A 24,052-nucleotide genomic window follows, 5' to 3' on the forward strand; every position below is an offset into this window, starting at 1 on the left:
ATCTTGAGGCGTTTGGCTCTCGTCCTTCCACCTCCTGGGTGTCCCCCCTTCGACCCCCTCATGCAGGTGGTTGCTAAGAAGGCATGGACGGCTCCTGATTCAGTGGACCCCACTCCCAGGAGACCCTCTAAGTTCATCACAGCTCCATCAGACAAGCAATTTTTATCAAAAGGAGTTTCTGTGGATGCTATGGTGGTAGCTGCTGCCACAAAGAAGGAACTGGCTGATCCTTCAGTGCCTGTCCATCCACCTAACAAGGAATCTAGGTCCATGGATAGGTACGGGAAGCGGATATTCTCCTCAGCGACATTTACCATGCGTTCGCTGAACTACCTGTGCCATTTCACTCGTCTTCAAAGGGACTTGATCAAGGAAGTGAGTGAAATGTTAAAGGATCCTACAGCTGCGGGTTTCCAAGAAAAAAATGAACACGCAGCTGGCTACCCTTAATTCCATATCCAACTCCTCCATGCGCCTCCTCTCTTATGCGGCCGATGGAGCGAGCAGAGCCGCAGGGACAGGTGTAGCTTTACGTAGGCACGCCTGGATGCGGCTATGCAATTTTGCGGACCCTTTCAAGACGTCTTTCACGAACTCCCCTTTTGATGGATCATCTCTCGTTGGTCCTCAAGTGAAAGAGACCCTGACTAGGTGCGAGACTGATGGCAAGACCCTTTCTGCCGTCGGAGTCCGTTTTCGACTCCTTCTAGGCCTTACCCCAAAGGCCAGAAGGGTGGGAAGATGTGGTTCCGTAAACAATCTCAAGGGACTTCGCCTGACGACAGAGTCGTTTTCCTACCAAAGGCAGAGGTGGGAATAACAATGGTAGGCGCAAGCCCTAGGGGCAGGGGGGGTCCGCAGAACCAGGGCAATCGGGAAGCCTTTCCTGACAAGCCCTTTCAGCATCCCTGAGGTGTTGCCCGACTGCCCATCTTCGGAGGCAGTCGGGAAGATTGTCACTGTACCCAGAAGCCTGGCTATCCCTGACTCAAGACAAATGGGTACAGTCCATCATTTCGAAGGCTATTCTATCCCCTTTCTTCGTTTTCCAAATCAGTCAAAAATCCCATCCAGATGTTCCACCCGCTCAAAGGGATATATCAGCTTTGGAAATTTCAAAACTGCTTGCAAAAAGAGCAATTCAGTCAGTGCCAGCAGACCAACAAGGATCCGGAATCTACTCAAGGTTCTTTTTAGTTCCAAAGAAAACAGGGGACTGGAGACCGATTTTGGATCTCAGTGTCTTGAACAAATCAGTCAAGAAAACAAGATTTCAGATGGTCACGCTGCAATCCATTCTTCCCCTTTTGGGCAAAGGAAACTGGATGTGCTCTATAGACCTTCGGGATGCGTACTATCACATAAAAATGAACAGATGCTCCAGAAGATTCCTCCGCTTCAGGCTTGGAACCAGTCATTTTCAGTTCAGGGCCCTGCCCTTTGGTCTCACCACTGCCCCCCGGGTGTTTACCAAATGCATGGCAGTGGTAGCTTCTCACCTGAGACGACAAGGATTCCAGGTGTTTCCATATTTGGACGACTGGCTTCTCACAGCTCCCACCAAGCATCTCCTTCTGATGGCCAGAGATTATACTTTTCGCGTTTGTCAAAAACTGGGTATTTCAATAAATTGCGAAAAGTCTGTTTTGTCGCCTTGTCGTACTATTACCTACATAGGCGCAAATCTAGATACTATAAACATGTCTGCAAGGCTAACGAACCAAAGGATATCAGACATTCACAAATTGGTGTCACTTCTTCTCAACAACAACAGAGTCAAAGCCAGGTTAGTTCTAAAGGTGTTGGGAATCATGGCAGCCATACCTCTCCTTCCATTGGCCAGATACCACATGCGGATCCTTCAGTGGATGCTTTTCACTCAATGGTCATACCAGGAACTTCCAATGTCTCACACCATTATGATCACGCAAGCGTGCAAAAAGCATCTCATGTGGTGGATGTCTTCCCCAGCTCCTGTCGGAAGACCATTTGTTCCACCTCCTCCGGTTGCTACTCTGACAATGGATGCCTCCCTGATCGGGTGGGGGGGGCATTATCAGGGCAGGACAGTCCAGGGCACATGGCAACCAAACGAATGCCACTTGCACATAAATGTTCTGGAGATGAGAGCAGTGCTTTTAGCGTTGCAAGCCCTTCAAGACTCTCTTCCCTTGGGAGCGATTGCAATCCAGACAGACAATATGTCTGTAGTGTGGTACATCAACAAACAAGGCGGAACCAGATCATACCCCGTGTGTCGAGAAGCACTCAGACTGTGGCAATGGGCGATTTCTTCTCAGCGTTTTCTGATAGCAACGCACATCGCGGGGAAGCCCAACCACATTGCGGACAAGTTGAGCAGAGCTATACTCATGCCTCACGAGTGGTCTCTGAAAGACTCTGTAGTGAGAGAAATTTTTCTCAAGTGGGGTCAGCCTTGCTGCGATCTTTTTGCTACTCCCCAAAACAGCAAGTGCAGAGAATATTTCACTCTATTCCCTTTACCAGGCCAACCCAGCAGGGACGCTCTAGTCCAAGTTTGGCCCGGGACTTCTGTATGCATTTCCTCCTTTCCCACTGATCTCTCAAGTAATACAGAAAGCTATCGCTCAGAAGGCCTCATTGATCCTCATTGCTCCTTACTGGCCTCGACAAGTGTGGTTCCCCTTTCTACATCGATTTCTCTTGGGCGACCGTGGAATCTGGACCTAGTTCCAGATCTTTGGATCCACCAGTCGGGTCAGTTTCATCGCTCCCTCCCTCTCTGAACCTCACTGCTTGGTTCCTCCAGTTCCAACCGTAGCCAGGCTTCCTCAATTATCTCACTCTGTTAGAGATATATTGATAGCTTCCCATAAATCTTCCACTCGAAGATTTATTTGAGTAAGTGGAACGCTTCTCATATTGGGCACAAGGAAAGGACATAGATCCTTTCACCGCTTCCATCCAAATAGTCCTTGATTTTCTAGCTGAACTCTTCCATGCAGGTTCATCTCCATCTACTCTTAAGGTTCAATTGGCAGCTATTTCTAACTTCCATGTGGGTATTTCTGAATCTGCCCTAATGTCCCACAAACTTTGCAAAGCCTTTTTGAAAGGAGTTTTTCTTCTCAGACCTCCTATAAGAAATCCTCCTTCTCCTTGGGACCTAAATTTAGTTCTTGCTTCTTTGATTCTTTCCCCTTTCGAACCTGCAGCTTCATGTTCCTTGAAATTATTATCATGGAAAACTCTTTCTGGTGGCTATCACATCAGCTAGAAGAATTTCAGAACTTCAAGCACTCAGTTGTCGTTCTCCTTATCTTTTGTTCCATAAGGACAGAGTATCCTTACGAACTAACCCGTCCTTTTTGCCTAAGGTGGTTTCAACATCAAATCTAAACCAAAGCATTGACCTCCCTGTCTTTTTCCCAGAGTATTCCAATAGGTCTGAACAAAAATTACACTGCCTGGATGTTCATCGTCAATTAAGGTACTACTTGAATAGGACGAAACAATTCAGAAAATCTGATCAGCTGTTTGTCTCCTATGCGGAAAGCAGAAAGGGACTTTCAGTTTCAAAGGTATCATTATCCAGATGGCTAACATCTTTGATTTCCCTGGTATATGAAATTAGACAACAAAAATTGCCTAACAAACCTAAAGCCCATTCCACCAGAGCGTTGGCTACTTCTTTAGCCTTCCAAGACAGACTGCCTATTGACACCATTTGTGCAGCGGCTACTTGGGCTACTCCTCACACTTTTATTTCTCATTATAAGTTGGATTTAGCTTCTAGGCATAGAGCTAATTTTGGTTCCACTGTTCTCAGGAGTCTGTTCCGTTAGGCCACCGGGACAAGGTGCTAGGGACGCGGTCCCATCCAGCAAGAATGAAGGCGAGATAGACAACTTAACATATAGAAGTTATGTTCTTACCATAACGTTCCATGTTAGTTGTCTTCTTCGCCTTCTTCTTCGTCCACCCTCCTTCCCCTGGCCTGGACAGACCTAGAGGAGTTGTGATCGTGACCTCTCTTTCTACCACCTCTTTCTTAGTCATATGCTATTATGCATATTTCTTGGTTCAGGATGTAGGTCACCCTTCTTTCTTCCTGTTGTTAGAGGTGGATTCTGTTTTACAGTTATACTGTTACTGTTATAAGCTGGGGTTAGCTTACAAACGAGATCTGAGGTAACTCTCGCCTAGCATTGTGGGATATAAGGGGAGCCTCGAGCCGGTGGAACCAACTCTCGAGCTTTTAGAGTGGCCGAGTCGGAGCAGAGGTCGGCTCCGAACCCATCCAGCAAGAAGAAGGCGAGAAGAAGACAACTAACATGGAACGTTATGGTAAGAACATAACTTCTATTTTTGTCAGGGGGGGAAGGGCAGCAAACTCAGACAGGCCCAGCTGAACTATACCTACCAACTGTCCAGATTTTCAAAGAATGAATAGATTTTTGCTTCTTATTTTTGGTTTGTTCATAAAATTTGTAGTTTTAATTCCTAAATGATTTGCCAGAAGTCACTCTAAGTTTCAGACTTCATAACCTTCAGAAAAATGCATGTTAAAGTAAGAGCTGTTGTATCAACTGTCTCAATTTATACAAGAGCAATTTTTAGTACTGTTTATATGTGCCCCCAATATATTTGGCCTTGTTCTGATTTACTGCATTAACAGGTTGAGAGGTACATGCAAATAAATTGCTTTATAGAATTAGGCATAGCCAACCTCTCAACTGTCCCCAATTTTTGGCTCAAAATGTTGCTCTTCCCCCTTATAATCCCTCCGCAAAATAGCAATTTTGGAAGAAAACATGGAGGGTTTACAATTAAGAAATAACTGTAATAATCAAAGTTATAGATTACTTGAAATGCATGTAGATTCTTTTATATTTTGTCAGCTGCTCAAGGTAGCAGTACTAATATTAAAGTGTCCCTTCTTTGACAGGTAGCAGCTGTATTGTGTGTCTATTTTATATTTTTGCATCACGTTTTTGTCCATTTTTCATAAAATTGTGTTTTTTGGCAAATTAGTGACATCACTAAAGACTGAAGTTAGAAAATGACAGACATTTGAGTTTCAGATTTTATACCCTTCAGAAAATTCATACTAATGCAAGACCTATTCTATTATCTTTCTAAGTTTATTAGAGCAATATTTAAAAATTGTCCTTATTGTTGGGCCTTTGTCCCACTTCTGTGTATGGCTTTGTCCAGATTTCTTGCTCTTGAGGTTGAGAGGTATGACAAATGTGTCAGGGCCATCACAGTCAGCCAGTGAGATTTCAAATTGTGACATGCTTGTTGCACCCCACTCCCCATGTAGTGACTCTGGATGTGTCCAAGCAAGGCAAGGAGTAGTTGTATCTACCTTGGATGGGGAGGACACACTGCATAAGTACTACAGTGGCTTTTCATCTGTCCTTGATTTTGCAGAATGGTCTGGTTTCTGTCATATTTTTGTACTGTTGATTTATGCTTATTACTCAAAGTGCCTGTTGCTCTGTGTTTTAAGTAGCAATGCTTTAATGACCATAAGGTAAGCTTGTCTGAGATCGTAAGATGCAAGTAAGCTTTAATAAGCATACTGTTAAAGAATTGCCAACATTGAAAGCCTTTCTGTTGTTGCCATGCAGAGAATACTTGACTAGATAATGTATAAGCCTTGGGTATTAAAGGACAGGATTCCATTATTTTAAAAGCTCATTACACTTGTTGGAGACTTCCAGTCATCTCTACAGACTTTACCCGTAAACTAAACAGAATGCCAATCATGTGTGGTCCATAACCTGTACAGTAATCCTTTAAGCAATGTATCTTGAGCTTGTTTCTTGTTTGCTTTTCATTTTTACTTTTATCATGTTTTCCCCATGAAACAAGTTGTCAGGCAGCAGGTCTTTTTGGATAAGAAACATTTTTACAAGTGGGGCATCACATAGATTTCTACTTTCAGCATGTTACTTGGTACTTTAATAAAGCTGAATATATTATAATTAGGACTGCAGTGCAAGGAGAAGTGGTTTGAGTTGAGTGCTTCTGGTTTTCTTATACTTGATTTTGACTGGCATTCCAGTAATGTATTTAAAAAGTAATTTATTTTTCATGCCTCACAACCTTTTGTTTCCATCTAGATATTAAGTAAGCTGTCATGCAGCCAATGCATTGAAATATTTTTATTCTTCTACACTTATTTTTGTCTTGATTGGACTTTCATAATGATGGTTTGCCACCCAGGGCAGCGTATTTAATTAAAGTTAGTTTTTTGTGGTTTTGTGCATAGCTCCTCCCCTTTCTGGTTGACCACACCCCCCCCTTGACCCCACCCATTCAGCTGTCTCCTGCAGCCCCCCTGTGATTTGAAGTCACCAGCCGCCACTGCCATGGCATCTGTCAAAAAGATTATGGGAATTTCATCGAAGCCCTGGACAAATTTTCTCTAGTAATATAAACACCACCTTGAGTTTCCCTGAAAAAAGACCACTAGCCTAGTGATAGTAACCCAGTTAACAAAGGATAAATAAAATACACTGTGGCTGTTTTATTGTGGAAAAAAGTAGGTCAGCATAATTTTCATATTGCACTTCTGTCATTACCCATTTTATCAAGTATTTTGTCTGTCTTATCCATATTGCATTTCTGCCATTAGCCATTTTGTCAAACTTTATTTTGTGGTAACGTGGCTGTATAACAAATCAACGCACTAGTACCAATAGTGTAGATAAATAACAAAAGTAGGAAGTACAAGTGCGAGAACTAGGAGAGATAAACCCAAAAGTTCTTTCTTAATCCAAGTAACGAAGTCTGGTAGATTTAAATCAAATCTGTTTATTCACATAAAAATACGAGTACAGGGATAAGCGCTTTCGCTAGATTAGCTTCATCAGATCCTACAACCCTCTAAATGAGTCAACACCTTATATAGTCTACCTTAATTCATTAATATGATGATTAAAATCAATTAACATATTTTAATTAAACAATTAGTGTATCAAAGACTAGGTTGTGAAGCCATGAATGCATGTAAAACTGGAAGTACAAAGTGATTTTAAAAGACATTATAATATATACAATACATTTTATAAATTGTATAAAAACATTTTTTTATATATAAAAACATTTTGATATGTATAAAAACAGGCACCAACTGATTATATGTGCTCTAAGATTCCTAATCTGCTTGTATATGAAATATGAAATATGGTATGAGAAAAAGAATGTGTAAAAATGTATTGATACACTAATTGTTTAATTAAAATATGTTAATTGATTTTAATCATCATATTAATGAATTAAGGTAGACTATATAAGGTGTTGACTCATTTAAAGGGTTGTAGGATCTGATGAAGCTAATCTAGCGAAAGCGCTTATCCCTGTACTCATATTTTTATGTGAATAAACAGATTTGATTTAAATCTACCAGACTTCGTTACTTGGATTAAGAAAGAACTTTTGGGTTTATCTCTCCTCATTCTCGCACTTGTACTTCCTACTTTTGTTATTTATCTAAACTTTATTTTGTGTAATATTTACAGTGTGACAGTGTATTTAACAATTCCTAGTATAAACTACCATGCTAGCCTTTAGAGTCTATTAACATTATTAATCTTCCCCCTCACTGTTGCCTTATCACATATTTTAGGATGGTTTGTGAAGAGATGCATTCCTTTCAATGAGCTAGACGTGGAAAAGTTGCATATGAAGCCATTTTTTGCCTCACCTGTTTGTCTATATCCGTCATCCTGTATCTTCCATGTCCCAGCACACCAGCTCAGTTTCCCACCATAACAAGACACCGAAGAGAGGTGTGTCTCACAATTGCACCTTCCTGACAGGAGGCTTTTCCCTTTTGGCCTGCCCTTAAACCTTTCATCCTCGAATTCCACATATGGAGAACAACACCTATGCATTTGTTGTGCACATTGCTGCTGTGAAGGCTGCCAGCCCAGCTAGCTAGAATTTTGTAAATAATTCTATGTCATTGTGAATATTAATATGATCCATAATTTTGTCTACAAATGTATGTAATCTTATGTTATGTGCTGAGCTTCAAAAATGTAACCACAGTGCACCCTGTTGGAAAAGAGCAGAAACGTATATGGACTATATGCCTGGGCAAATGTGTGTTTTCACAGCAGAAATTGGGACATATAGACTTAACTTGCAAACTCTGAAAATAAACAGAGTTTTACAATTGTGTTTACCACATCTAGAAGACAGAATGTCTACAGCTAGAGTTTCTTTCTATTGTCTTGAGACAGAGATAATTACTAGGTTTCAAATGTGAAGTGTTTTTGTATTGCTCTGTGACTTCCTAGCAGCTGTACATCTGAGAGATAAGTATTTTTACAGACATGTTAAATGTTAAGTTCCTGTAAGCCTGGGAATTAAGGCAGAGGTGACAAGAATGATGTAATCTGAGATTACCCATCAGAAATGTTTGATAGTAATTTAAGAACTATATCAGAGAGAAAGTCAGTACATTTTGTATTTGTCTCTGGATCTGAACACATCCATCTTCAGCACTTCTCATCTATATTTGCCTGGCTGTGTAAGTAAGACTTGGATCATAGTATTTCTCTTAGAGATAGATAGGAAAATAGTAAGATCAGTCTAGATGTTTTTTTGTATTTATGTCAGACTGTCCTGCAGTGTTGTTTTAAAGTATTTCATGTGATTCTGAACTCTGTTGTCACTGTATTGAGTTATTGAGCATTGTCTTGTTCTTTTATTACTTATTTTTAAATATATTTAAACCGTTTAATCGTGGTTGATTTGATTAGAGATATTTAAGCTCCTAGAGTACTTGCATATGTATTTGGTAACACTGTACAGGCCACTCCTAAATAGCTTTAGTTTGGTCACACTATTTGGATAATATTATCATTGCATAGCAGAACTGGTCACCCTTTGTAAGGGCCTTATAGTAGCTGATAAGTAGTGGTTGGTGGCAGCTGGCACTACCATATAGTCTTGGCAGAAGGGGGCATAGCTAGTGAACCTGTGCCAGCCTTCCGCAGGAGTGTCTGTGTGTTTGCGTATAGATCAAACCTCAAAGTGTGTGTGTGTGTGTGTGTGTGTGTGTGTGTGTGTGTGTGTGTGTGTGTGTGTGTGTGAACTACTTGGGCAGGGACACAAAGCACTGGTTGGGCAGAGAGGGTGCTAGAGGTTTTAGCTTGACCACTCGGCTGAGGTCTTAACCCTATAGCTGTGCCAGTGGGGAGTCTTACTGGAGATTTGGATAGATAGGGAAAAAACAGCCCCAAAATTACTGTGATCTCTGTGTGTGCTCTTAAGGGAAATTGTACTTTACTGTGTGTGTACTTGTCATCCTCCCAATGTGCACGTCTCTCAGTGGTGTTAGTGGTGAGGATTGAGGCTCCTTGATTACTGGAGCAGTGCAGGGGCGTCACATATTAATTGTTTGGCATTGGTGGGATAGCCACATCACATATTAATTGGTTGATAGTGGTGAGATAGCCACATCACATATTAATTGGCTTCTAGTGGTGTGGATATTGAATTCCTGTAGCTGTGTACAGTGATCACTGAAGGTGTTTTTGTACTCTAAATCAGCCACGCAGTGAACATTCAGAGTTCATATCACAATTGTTTTATTTCTTTTGCCAGCTTAGTTATTCGGGGAGAGCAGGCAAGCATGTCAGCAGAGGAGTATGGCAAGCTGACAAGGAGACAGTTGGCTGAGATGTGCCAGGCTAAAGGACTGGTACATGCCAACCTGACTAAGGCAGACATGATTGCAGCTTTAGTCACAGCTGCATCAGACAGTAGCAACCATGAGGACAGTCAGAGTGGCCATGGAGATGTACATCTCTTAGAGAACGGACAGCTCAACATTTCCACAGAGGACTTAAAAATCCGTCTATAGTTAAAGGGATTTGAGTTGGAGGCCAAGCGTTTGGAAGTAGAAGCAGCAGAGAGACTGAGCCATCTGGAGGCTGAGGAGAATGAGAAACTGCTATGCTTGGATGCTGAGGAGAAGGAAAGGCAGAGGCAACATGAAAAGGAGATGCTGACTCTTTGCCAGAGTCATGGAGGTAATGGGGAAGGGAGTAACCAAACCCCAGAATCAACAAAGGTCAGTAAATTTCTTTCACAATTTATAGAGCAGGATAATTTTGATAGTTTCTTTCAGTTTACTATTGTTTGTGCAAACAACATTCTATCAGCTGCAATGTGCCAAAAAATAGAATGTCGAACGCACAAACAGTTTTGCACCAGATAATCGACTCCACTTATGCGAATGCACAACTGCATTTGCATAAGTGTAAATCGACTATCTGCACAGAGATCGCAATACAGTGGGAAGTGGAAATTCATCCACATCCCCACTGTAGTGCATTCTCGGAGTTAGAATATATAAGTAGTGGGGTGTGGGGGGTGCAGGGGGGGGGCTTGTTCCCCTGCAAAAATATGATAGCTGTATAGGAGTTTGATTTACATCAGCTCCTATATGGCTATGACACGGTGGTTTCAACAACAATGTCGAGTCAGGTGGACAGTGGTCTCACCTTCGATGACCTCATCGCCACAACAGTCAGGAAATCCTTCTGTGTGACACACCTCATCACTACGGGCTTTTCATCCAGAAAAAAGGAGGTCATTGCCCCATTGTACTCATCCGTCATTAGACCCATTATAGAATACAACACCCCATTTGGTATGTACCTCTCAAGACATCTGCAACAACTGGAAAGGCTGCAGAAATACCTCACTAAAAGAATTACAGGCCTAAAGCAGATGACCTGTGCTGACCACCTTAAAAAACTCCAGCTATACTCTGTCGCATATCATCTACTCTGAGGCGATCTCTGCTTAACATACAAGGCCATGTCAAACCCAGAGCTGTTGGACATGCTACACTTAAAGAAATCCCAATCCCTCAGAGCCACACGCTCCAGGGATCTAAACCTTGTTATCACAATAAACAAAACATGCTGGAGGGATAGATTCCTGACCCAGAGACTCCCCGGACTCTGGAGAAGACTGCCCATACATGCCAAGCAGAGTGCCTCTTTGGCCCTCTTCAAGAGGAACCTTGATGATTGGATGGGAAAAAGAAAATTCACCCCAGGGATCATGTCAGTCCCCCTGCTAGACAAGAGGTCCAGGGAAGAAATAGCCAGGGAATTGTTATGGCTAGGCTTGTATAAGCCCTAGGGCCGATAGCCTAGTACCAGCCTATGAACCTTTGAGTCAAATGCGTCGAGCATTTGGTTCGACATTGTGAACGTTAATTTTTTTTACTTTCGGTATTACCATTCGTTTATTTGAATGGAACATGATGTTCATCGTGCATACAGCTGCAGTAATCACAGATGGGTTTTCTGCCGTCAGGCGGTTCCTCGGTCGACCAAATTCCAAAGTCTAGGTCCGGTGTTGGTTGTCGTCGCTTTCTTTCCTGACGTCAGTGCGACAGGGGTATATAAGACACAGCCGATGCCATATTCTTCAGTCTTTTTTGCCGCGCGGTGCCCGAAGCAGAAGCAGTTCGCAAGTGCCGGTCGGCCAGCTCCTGAAATTACGAATAATTGGAAACCGAAGTCTTCTTTAAAGCTAAGTACCCCGTTGGGGAAACTTTTCTTGCCTCAGACCGATGTCAGACAAAGTTAACAATTGTATTTCTTGTGGGAAGCAAATACCGCATAGGGATTTCCATTCCCTCTGCATACCTTGTTTAGGCCCAGACCACGACGTCTCGACCTTTTGCGCCACTTTCAATAAACGCACTATTAAGCGTCGGGCGGAGTTCGCCCAGCACTTTTTTGGTAAAACCTTTGATTATAAAATGTCATCGGATACTCCGACTACCGTTTTGTCCAAAAAACGCAAGGACAAAGACCGACACGCGAGGCCCGCAGTCTCCACCGACACCACGCCAAAACCGGCTACACGTGGTCCGGTTCTCAGCGAGGCACCTACGCAGCTCCTGACTACCGACGACACTTCTTTGGCGGTGTCCTCTGTACCCGAGACTGCAGGTACCTCGGCCCATACCCAGACTACAACCACCGAAGCCACTGTGAGTGTTGAGCCTCCTAATGTGGATAGGTCCACTTCCACCCATGGTGTTTTTAGACCCTCATCTTCCTTCTCCATTAAGGCCTTTACTAAGTCCAAATCAGCCATGCATCCCAAGAGGCCTGTTGCACAGGGCCCATCTCCAGGCCCCATGCCTAAAAAGCAGATGCTAAAAATGGCTGAGGATTTAATTACTCTTATCAGGGGTTCCCAGCCCCCTGCAGACAAGAGACCCTGAGTGGAGGAAGCTTCTCCCTCTTCTGACCAGGATTCCATTTTTTCAGAACATTCTGATGAAGAGGAACACTCGTACTCCCCTTTTGAAGATTCGGATGCTGAGCAGTCCATTCCTTCTGTATCTCCCCCAGAGGATTTATCTTTTGGGGAAACCTTGCACACCTTGAGGGAACACTTCCATTGGGAAGGCCAAGACTTTTCTGATTTCAAGAAAAGACTTAGGGAATTTCTTTTGTTACCTCAGCACAGACCTCTGGCGATACCTCCTGTCTTGGACATACTTGATGATGTTTACTCGGAGGCTTGCCTAAATCCGGATTCCCTGCCTCCTGCCCCAGTCAAGCCTGATAGGTACTACAGAGTTCCTACCTCTCACCAATTTCTTTACAAAAGCCATAATGCTGACCCTGAAACCATTTCTCAAGGCCCCAAGGGAATGAAGGCCTCTACTGCTAAGAATCCACTACCTTCCGAAAGAGAGTCTAGATTCTTAGAAAGGTGGGGGAAAAAAGGTATATAGCTCGGCCACCCTAGCCATGAGGGCCTTAAATTGTCAGTTCCATATGCTTAAATATCAGCAGTTTCTGTTATCACAGTTAAGAAATAAAATGTCTCAACCTGAACAACCAGATTTGAAGGAGTTGCAGGATATGATGCATAGTGCAGAACAAGTGGGTAAACACATCTTACAATGTGGCTATGATGCCCTAGAGGCCTCAAGTAGAGCTGCTGTGACAGGATCAGTCATTCGTAGACATGCCTGGCTTAGAGAACAAACCTTGCCTGACCATGTTAAAGCTAAGCTACTAGATGCTCCTTTACAAAAGGATGTACTATTTGGTACTAATGCTGAGGAGATACTACGGAAAATGGAAGAAAAAGCTAAATCTATGCAAACTGTCAAAGCTTTTCTACAGGTTCAACCACCACGTTTTAGCAGAAATTGGCTTGCAAAGAACTGGTCCTTTCCAGCCATGGACAAGCCACAAAGAGGTAGATACAGGCGCACAAGGGGCAGAGGACAACCTCAAGGATCATATAGAGGCAGACAATGGCAAACTCCAGCAACAAGAGGTGGCGAAGACAGTGCACAGCAATACAGGAAACAAACCCAATGACTTCCCCCTTTCCATGCCAAGCAAGTCTCAGCTGGCAGCACCCTTGGGAGGAAAGCTGGCATTATTTACAAGAAATTGGCATATTATCACAACAGACAAATGGATCCTGGACATTATAAGCAGAGGCTACAGATTTCACTTTCACACACTTCCAAAAATGAGAGGCATGCCGAACCTGCCACACAATCAAAAGGCAGAGGCTCAAATACAAATTTCAAAGCTTATGGCCATGAAAGCTATTCAAGAGGTACCTACTCACGAACAAGGTCAAGGTTTTTATTCCAGACTTTTTCTGGTACCAAGGAAAGGAACCGACTGGAGACCCATTTTGGACTTATCCATCCTAAACACATTTCTACTCATACCAAAATTCAAGATGCTCACATTACAGCAGCTTCTTCCCATGCTGGGCAAGGAGTTTTGGCTGGTAACATTGGACCTCAAGGAGGCATACCTGCATGTCCCAATCAGACAAAGCTGCAGAAGATACCTCAGATTTCTTGCAGGTTCAATCCACTATCAATTCTCTGCATTGCCCTTTGGCTTATCTACTGCCCAGAGTATTCACGAAATGCCTGGCATCAGTAATTGCCTACTGCAGACTTCAAGGGATACAAATTTACCCTTATTTGGATGACTGCCTGATCCAAGCGGACAACAAGCACCTACTTCTGGAACATCTGGCTTATGTAACACGGTTATTGAATTCTCTGGGATACACAGTCAACAAGGAGAAATCCAGGCTAACACCATCTCAGAAAATAACTTTCCTGGGTGCCAACTTGGACACAAACACCCAGATGGCCTATCTTACACCAGAAAAACAAGGGCAACTAACTCATTACTTCAAAATACTAGCAAATTGTACCAGGCTCACTGCAAGGAAAATCCTGCAGGCTCTGGGCTTCATGGCATCTTGCATTCTTCTAATCCCATGTGCAAAGTTGCATATGAGGAAACTTCAATGGTACCTAAAAAACCTATGGTCTCAACACAGCCACAGTTTGGAAAAAATAATACCAATAATTCCATGTTTGCAAAAGGAATTTCTATGGTGGGCCCAAGCATGCCAAACAAACACAGTTCTTCCATTCTGCAAGCCTCAAGCAAATCAAGTCATCGCAACAGACGCCTCAGACTACGCCTGGGGGGTGCACATGACAGACAGGTGCATTCAGGGCAAATGGTCCCAAAAGGAAAAGCACCTTCACATCAATCAAAAAGAAATGCTAGCAGTGATAAATGCAATTACAATTTTCAAGGAGCTCCTGCATCCAGGGCAATTATTGATAAGAACAGACAACACCACAGTAATGTGGTACATAAACAAACAAGGTGGAACACATTCATACCCCCTGTGCAGGCTAGCCATGTCGCTTTGGAACTTGGCTCTGGAATGGCAAATCGAACTAAAAGCACAGTACTTGCCAGGATTGGAAAACACGCTGGCAGACAATCTAAGAAGAAATATGACAGATCCACACGAATGGAAGTTGAATCCTCAAGTGTTTACAGAGATAATCCAAGCGTGGGGAAGACCAGACATAGATCTCTTCGCCTCCCACAGGAACCATCAATTGAAAAAGTTCTGTTCAAGGACCTTTCATCCAAAGGCCTGGAGAGTGGACACCCTTTCTTTCAGTTGGGCAACATGGACAGTTTACGCTTTCCCACCTTTGCCTCTTCTGCCCAAGGTGCTCTTGAAAGCAAGAGCAGACAGACCGAAGATGATACTGATTGCTCCAGACTGGCCAAGACAACACTGGTACCCACTCCTGAGGAGCCTAACACATACTCCTCCCTGGATCCTACCTCTAATGCCTCTTCTACTGACTCAGCACAGCTACAAAACTCTTCACAGTCAGCTGAAAACTCTCAATCTGGCTGCATGGAAAATTCCTTAACACCACAACAGACCCTACTCTCCAAAGAGGTGCAGGATGTAATTTTGGAGGCCAGAAGGCCATCTACTAGAAAGGCTTACTCCGCAAAATGGAACCGTTTTTGCGCTTGGAATGAGAAAAAAGGCCAAGATCCTAGAAAACTGAATTTGCCTCAGATATTACAGTATCTAGCTGAGCTGTTGAACAGTGGACTTTCATTTTCCTCCATCAAAATTCATGCCTCAGCCATTTCTGCAGAATACAACACTGATCCACCCTTATTCTCTCACCCACTTTTAAGACAGTTCCTCAGAGGAGCTAAGAATATAAGACCTCCAAGGAAACAACCAATACCAGCCTGGGATCTAAACTACATTCTAGAAAAATTAACATTACCTCCCTTTGAACCAGCTGCCTCTACAGATTTGCAATATTTGTCCTGGAAAACAGCCTTCCTTCTGGCCATTACCTCAGCTCGTAGGGTTTCGGAACTACAAGCCCTCATGGCTGTGCAGCCCTTTCTCATCTTCCATCAGGACAGGGTTTCCCTATGAACCAACCCTTCATTTATGCCTAAGGTAGTATCCAAGGTAGCTTTAAATCAGGCCATACACTTACCTACCTTTTACCCCAATCCTCAAAACAAAGGGGAAAGGCTGCTACATTCCTTAGACATCCATAGACAGTTACGTTACTATTTGGACAGAACACAGCCCTTCAGGAAATCTGAACAACTTTTTGTGTCCTATGCTGTAGGAGCTCAAGGGAAGCCAATTTCCAAACAGACAATTTCAAAATGGATAGGCCATTGCATACGGTTTTGTTACTCCTTTCATGGCAAACCTGTTCCTACAGGCATCAGATCCCACTCCACAAGGGCCACAGCTACCTCTACAGCCTTCCTCAGAGGAGTCCCTACCAAAGATATTTTGGAGGCAGCCACTTGGAGTTCTGTGCATACCTTCACAAAACACTACCACCTGCCTTTATATTCCAAAACTAGAGCAGGCTTTGCCACTGCTGTGTTGCAGGGCATTCTGGCTGCTCCCAGTTCCATCTAGTGCCTACCACCCTGTGCGTAGCTTTGGGATTCTACCCATCTGTGATTACTGCAGCTGTATGCACGATGAACTTAGTACAGTTTTGTACCTACCATAAATGTAGATGTTTGAGTGCTAATACAGCTGCAGTACAGGTTTCCCTCCCTCCGTCCCCTCTTGGTAAAGGCCTAGTGGCTAACACCTCCTCATACAACCTAATTTGGGTTATCCTTCTATGGTGTATTTGCTTGCAACTACTGTTTTTTGATTATATTGCATTGCTTGACTATATATATATATATATATATATATATATGTATATATATATATGTATATATATATATATATATATAATTTATGTATTGCCTTCCTTCTGGGGGCACCTGACATCTGGGGCAAGAAAGACTGAAGAATATGGCGTCGGCTGTGTCTTATATACCCCTGTCACACTGACATCAGGAAAGAAAGCGACGACAACCGACGCCGGACCTAGACTTTGGAATTCGGCCGACCGAGGACCCGCCTGACGGCAGAAAACCCATCTGTGATTACTGCAGCTGTATTAGCACTCGAACATCTACATTTATGGTAGGTACAAAACTGTACTTTTTTCCATTCGAATAAACAATAGTAAATCATTTCTTTCATATGTTTAAGAGGGTATGTAAACAGCATGATGTTGACCAAGGGTTCTGGTTATGGTTCCTGACCCCTTTACTTCATGGTGTAGCTGTAACTGTTCTGTGCAAACTCTCTGACCATGACTTTTTAAATTATAGTGCTGTAAAGAATTGTTTGCTAGAATTTTTTAAGTTAACACCTGAAGCTTATAGAAGAAAGGTTTGTGAGCATAGATGCAAGGCAGATGAAAGTTTGTGTGAATATGTTGCTGAACTGAGTATTTTTTTTTTCATAGGTGGGTGAGTGGATATCAGGTCACCACTTTTGAAGGGCTGGCAGACCTTTTGGTGAGTGAACAAGCTCTTAGCTCTTTGTCTGAGGACATGAGAATCTGGTTATCTGATAGACAATGCCTTACTGTAGATGAGTTGGGGAAGAAGGGAGACCTATACCTAGCAAGCAGGACATCATTGCACAGGATAGGGACACCCAGTGCTGCTTATAGGCCTAATGGAACCCATGGTGGGCAGCCCGGATTGCCTCAACAGAATTTGCCACTAGCAGGGGAAGCCACTAGTCCAGGTACACGTCCAGGACCTAAGGTTAAATGTTTTAAGTGCAACCAGTGGGACCATGTAGCATGTAGATGTCCACGGGAGGCAAGGTGGGGAACAAAAGTTGGGATAGCCAGTAAGTGGGAGTGACAAAATGCCAACAGTAAGTTGTCTCAAGACAACAAGGGTACCAGACTATCACAAGAGCTTACATCCTATCTTAGTGAATGGCAAAGAGGCCATTGCTAAGAGAGAGACACAGCCGCTGACATAAACATTGTGAAGCCTGCAATGGTTACATAGGAGCACTACTTGCCTGGGCAGTCTACTCCAATCAGAGCTTTAGGAGGGATCCCATTCCAAATACCTTTGGCTAGGGTTCACCTTGACTGGGAGGGTGGAAAAGGAAGCCAGCAAGTAGGTGTGTTTGAGGATATCCCTGCAGATGTCCTGATAGGGAATGATTTTGATAGTGCAGTACCATGTGTTCATGCAGATACATGCAGTCAGGCTTGGAGACAAGCATGTGCCTCTTGTAGCCTGGGGGAGACCCAGACTGATGCACACTTGCAGCCAGGACTGGTGAGGTGGTTACTTCAGGAAGGGAGATATCTTGTAGCAGTGAGATTGAAGGTGAGCCACAGCTGCTTGGGGGTACTGATGTTCCCTTGGACAGAGTGACTGCAAGGGCAGAGGTGAGTAGTAGTACCCAGGCTGCCAGTGACAGAGGATACCAGACTTCCTGTGTAATGGGAGCTGGGAAGGGTTACAAAGATAGATCTGAGACAGGCTCAGCTCTCAGACCCTACATTACAAGGCCTGAGAGAGGTAGCTAGTGAAGCACCTGATTCTCAAGGGAAAGGGGAATCTGTATACTGGGACAAAGGGTTACTGTACAGAGAGTGGCCCTTGAGAGAGGGCCAGAGGGTGAGAGAATACAGCAGTTGGTAGTGCCTAGAGCCTGCCATCTGGCACTTTTAGCCATAGACCATGATATTCCCTTTGCAGGTCATATGGGCATAAAACATACAAAGAGGCATATTATGCCAGAACTTTTATTGGCCTGGGATTTCCAGAGATGTAACAGGGTACTGCAGGACCTGTGAGCAGTGCCAAAAGGTAGACAAGGCAGGAGACAAGGTGAAAGCTCCTTTGATGCCATTGCCTGTGATTGAGGAACCATTTCAGAGGGTAGCTATGGATATTGTGTGGCCTCTGAGTACCCCAAGTTCCACAGGGAAAAAGTATATCCTAGTGGTAGTAAATTATGTTACAAGATAACCTGAGGCAGTGACTCGGTCCTCCTTTGAGGCAGAAAAGGTGTCAAATGCTTTGTTAGAGATTTTCAGCAGGGTAGGTTTTCCAAAAGAAATACTGACTGACAGAGGTGCCAATTTCATGTTAGATCTGCTGGCTTTTCTGTGGAAGTATTGTGGGGTGAAGCACCTAAAGACCACTCCCTGCCATCCCCAGACTAATGGTCTTGTTGAGAGGTTAAACTCTACACTCAAGACCATGTTACAGGCATTTGCAGACCAGTTTAAGAGGGACTGAGACAGATATTTGCCTTATCTGTTTGTTTACAGAGAGGTTCCCCAGGAATCCACAGGTTTTTCACCGTTTGAGTTGTGTGGTCAAGGGTGAGGGGACCTCTAGATTTAATCTGAGATGAATGAGAGGATTAGTGTGAATCCTACAAGGAGTCTGTTGTGGCATGTCCTAAACCTCAAGACAGGGCTCAGGGAACTCATGGGCTTGGCCCAGGAGAACCTGACAGAAAGCCAACAGCAGAAAAAGGTCTGGTATGACAGGAATGCTCAAGCTATAGAGTATGTTGTAGGGCAGCAGGTAATGGTTCTCCTTGTCAGACAAAACAAGCTGCAAGCAGCTTGGGAGAGACCCTACAAGGTGGTAAGGAAGGTCAGTGAGGTTAACTACCTGGTAGAACTGCTGGGCAGGAGGCAGGGGCACAAATTGTGCTATGTTAACATGATGAAACCTTGCCATGACAGGGAGGCCCTTGTGCTGAGTATTGGCAATAAGGAGGCAGGAGGAATCTGAGGGGGATCTATGGCTACATGGAGCCAGCCAGGAAGATCCCAAATTACTATGGTGGAGCTTAGGGTTGCAGGCATATGGTGGGACAGTGCAGCATGGTACTGGAGTCAGCAATGTCAAAGCAGATGGGCAGTCAAGACAGGGAATGGGGTAAGGTATTCCCAAGTAGGCTCAACCCTCTCAAGCAATGTTTTTCAAGGGTCACTTGAAAAACTAGTTTGAGTTCTCATGGTGGGGAGGGGGAGAAATGTGAAGGCTGCCAGCCCAGCTAGCTAAAATGTTGTAAATAATTCTGTCATTGTAAATATTACTATGATCCATAGGCTTGTCTACAAATGTATGTAACCTGTATGTTATGTGCTGAGCTTCAAAAATGTAACCACAGTGCACCCTGCTGGAAGATAGCAGAAATGTATATGGACTATATGCCTGTGCAAATGTATGTTTTCTTAGCAGAAATTGGGACATACAGAGTTAACTTACAAATTCTGAGAAAATAAGTAAAGAGTTTTACAGTTGTGTTTACCACAGCTAGAAGACAGAATGTCTACAGCTAGAGTTTCTTTCTATTGTCTTGAGACAGAGATAATTACTAGGTTTCAGATGTAAAGTATTTTTGTATTACTCTGTGACCTCCTACCAGCTGTACATCTGAGCGATAAGTATTTTTCACAGACACATGTTAAATTTTAAGTTCCTGTTAGCCTGGGAACTAAGGCAATAGTGACAAGAATGATGTAGTCTTAGATGACCCTGCAGAAATGTTTGATAGTAACTTAACAACTATCTCAGAGAGAAAGTCAGTGCATTTGTATTTGTCTCTGGATCTGAACACATCCATCTTCAGCACTTCTCATCTGTATTTGCCTGGCTGTGTAGGTAAGCCTTAGATCATGGTATTTCTCTTAGAGATAGATAGGAAAATAGTAAGATCAGTCTAGATGTTTTTTTTTGTATTTATGTCAGACTGTCCTGCAACGTTGTTTTAAAGTATTTCCTGTGATTCTGAACTCTGTTGTCACTGTATTGAGTTATTGAGTATTATTGTTCTTTTATTATTTATTATTAAATATATTTAAACCTTTTAATCATGGCTGGTTTGATTAGAGATATTTAAACTCCTAGAGTACTTGCATATGTATTTGGTAACACTGTACAGGCCACTCCTAAATAGCCTTAGTTTGGTCACACTTACCATTTGGATAATAGTATCATTGCACAGTAGAATTGGTCACCCTTTGTAAGGGCCTTATAGTAGCTGATAAGTAGTGGTTGGTGGTAGCTGGTACTACCATATAGTCTGGGCAGAAGGGGGCATAGCTAGTGAACCTGTGCCAGCCTTCCTCAGGAGTATCTGTGTGTATATAGATCAAATCTCAAAGTGTGTGTCAGCTACTTAGGCAGGGGACACAAAGCACTGGTTGGACAGAGAAGGTGCTGGAGGTTTTGGCTTGAGCACTCGGCTGAGATCTTAACCCTATAGCTGTGCCAGTGGAGAGTCATACTTGGGATCTGGAGAGAGAGGGAGAAACCAGTACCCAGACTGACTGTGATATCTGTGTGCTCTTAAGGGAAATTGTACTTTACTGTGTGTGTACTTGTCATCCTCCCAATGTGCACGTTCCTCACTGGTGCTAGTGTTGAGGATTGAAGCTCCTTGATTACTGGGCCAGTGCATGGGGCATCACAGCTGCTATCACACATACTCCCTGCATTGCAGAACATCTGTTGTGATTCCCTTTTAGTTTGTTCACCCAAAGCTAGAGCTCCTGACCACCACAAGAAAGCTACAGTTACCCCCCCCCCACAAAATGGGCAAACAAAAATTAAGCTATTCATTCTTACCTCCATAGCTGACTCCTTCTGTGGCCATAAGCCACAGTAGTTGAACCCAGCTCTCCTGCATCATAGTTGGGTCTTCATCCCCATGTGGCATGAATCTGCCTGCAAAAAACGAATGGTGTAGTTGCTGTAAGGACTAATATGATACAATGAGGATAGTACTTACAAATCTTTAGGTACTTGAATTTAGTATAACAAGCTTGATTGTGACAAACTCTTCACCACTAAAATGAAGATAAACAGGTATGTGAGATGAGGCCGTTTCATCTTAATGTATTTCAGTTTAGAGTATAACTGCCATAGAATTACCTTTTAGCTGCCATTTGTGATGAGCTTCAAGTTCATTGATTGTTTTTGAGCATAAGTAGATCTTTGAACAATACAATCCTGGTCACAAATGTCAAATGTGGGATCCTGAACTGAAATCGACCCAATCAACAGTCACATTCTCCAAGGTATTGTGACTTGGATTTAATATATTTTGGTGGGGTTTTTTGTTTGTTTTTTGAGATTGTGTAGTTCTAGGGGTTATGTAACAATCTTAGAGTAAAGGTGTAGTAGTAATAGCACAGAGAGGATATTGTATTCTAAAACATTATTCATATAAACTGTGTTTGTACTCTTTGATGTATGGCAAGCTAACATAAGGAACCAGTGCCCTTTTTTATTTTTTTCACTGTGAGTTTGAGTATGAATAGATGAGTTGAAACAAATATTTTTCTAAAAAAAACCTTAATGAAGTTATAAGCGCTATTCAGTTAAAAAATTTGACTAAATACATGTCTTCCTTATTTTGGAACTTTTTCTTAGATAATGGTGCCAATAAAGAATTACTGAATCAAGAAGAAATAGAAATATCTTCTGAGGAATCAAAGTGGAATTCTAAATCAGAAGACGATAAATCTAATGAAAAGATGAAATGTGCTGAGAATGTTTCTACAAACTCAACATCACAGCAGATCAGCAGACAACGTAAAGAAAGAACTGAAGCATCACAAAGCCCCATCTCTCTGGCACGAAACAGGAAGCAGTCATTAAATGCTGAGGACCAGTCAACACCAGAGGATCCAGAGTTTTCAAATATGCTTACTGGGGTACCCGCCTCTTTTCCATCAGGAGACAGCATAAGCCAGTGGCATGGAGCCAGTCCAATGCGAGTCTCACGAAAAGATCTGCGGCAGATCTCTGCTTCAGAACTGTCAATGAGACGGTCCAGTTTAGGAGCCAGCATAAACTCAGCACCTGCAGATTCAATTGAGCTCCTCAGAAAGTCTGCAGACTTTGGTCATAAAAGGTGAATGTGACTGCCTTAGCATGATTTAAACGGAGTTTAAAACAGAACATGTGACCTTTTTTTTAAAATATGACCATGTGCATAATGACAAAGAGAGAAAGAATCCCTTTCTCAAACAAAATGATATTCACAAAATGGTTGGTTTTACAGTGCATCAGTATTTTTTTTTTTTTTACCAGAGGAAACATTTATATAATACTCTAAAAGAGAACATTTTTCTAAAGGGTCATGTGTTGCTAACTCTTGTATTGTCAACATTACTTTTAGCTAATTCACATCTGGGCTGGCAAGTAAAGTTAAACACATGAAATACTAAAGAAGTTTTTTCAAACAAGTGTTGTAAGATGCTTTTCTGATATTTTTTATGAGACCAGCTATCCCATGAAAAAAAATTATTTTAAATGAAAATGTATTTATCTTATTCATATTTAAAATTATAAACATATTCTTCACAAAAATGTTGATGATTTAAAATATCAGTAACTCATTTAAATGTGAGATCAGTAATTTGTTAGCTTTATTTCTAACAAGATGCCAAAACAGAATATATTGCCATTTTAATAGGCACTTCCTAAGAAAAATCAGCATCTGTATTCACTTAGAATATCAATTTCCTTAAGTCTGTTCACTTGTCCTCCACATTAACAAGTTCTTTTGCTCATTAAATCCCTTGTGTGAATTTGCTACCGATGACCACATTTAGTTTTAGTTTCAAACTACTGCTTGTATTAAGTATGTTTGATATTATCTGTACCTGCAGGTGTAAAATACAATTCTGTAAATCACTTCTAGCATTTATAGCACTTTTATAATTGGGAAAAACTTCTTACTGGCAGTGATTATGCATGTCTCAGTATATCAGAACTGTCTCCAAAGATGTCCTTCCATATCACTGATGCAGTATTCTTTACAAACTGGATTTCCCGCTCAAAGCATAGAGCATAAAGGTGACATACAGATGTACAGACCTCAGAACTTCTTTGTCGCCAGTCGGAATGCCATCATTGACCATAAGCTTGAATGCTCCTTCTGTGCTGGGTACTGAGCCATGTTTCAGATAAGTGCCCCATTGGAGTTTCTTCTTATCTATTTTTTACTTTTATTTTTTTTTTTTGTAAGTTTACATGTCATCCAGAAAGGGAAGATGTTGGTGTGAGAGGTAGATTCCCTATAAAGATCAACAATGAGGATTGTCTTTTCTGTTTGGGTGCTTCTCATGACCATATGCAATGTTCTGTCTTCCAAGCATTTGTCCTTAAAACCCTATGCAGTCATCTCTCCATATCAGTTTACCTGGAGAACCAGCATCTTAAACTGTTGGCACAAGGTGCTATGGCATAATCTTATAGGTTCATGCAAGGCTATCTGCCCTAGGGCATTTATA

At 42.5% G+C, this 24,052-nt stretch overlaps 1 protein-coding gene across 1 annotated transcript in view; it reads left to right on the top strand.

Moving 5' to 3' along the window:
* Positions 1-22,841, top strand: part of KIF27 (kinesin family member 27) — a 1,524,306-nt gene extending 1,501,465 nt beyond the window's left edge. Inside the window, exon 18 of the mRNA XM_044083686.1 lies at positions 22,185-22,841. Within this exon, the coding sequence (XP_043939621.1) occupies positions 22,185-22,672 (488 nt within the window). The 3' untranslated portion in view covers positions 22,673-22,841. The remainder of the gene's footprint in view (positions 1-22,184) is intronic.
* The last annotated feature ends 1,211 nt before the right edge of the window (positions 22,842-24,052 follow it).

This window comes from Protopterus annectens, chromosome 9.part0 (genome assembly GCF_019279795.1).
Source record: "Protopterus annectens isolate FY-2018-M chromosome 9.part0, PAN1.0, whole genome shotgun sequence".
NCBI lineage: Eukaryota > Metazoa > Chordata > Ceratodontiformes > Protopteridae > Protopterus > Protopterus annectens.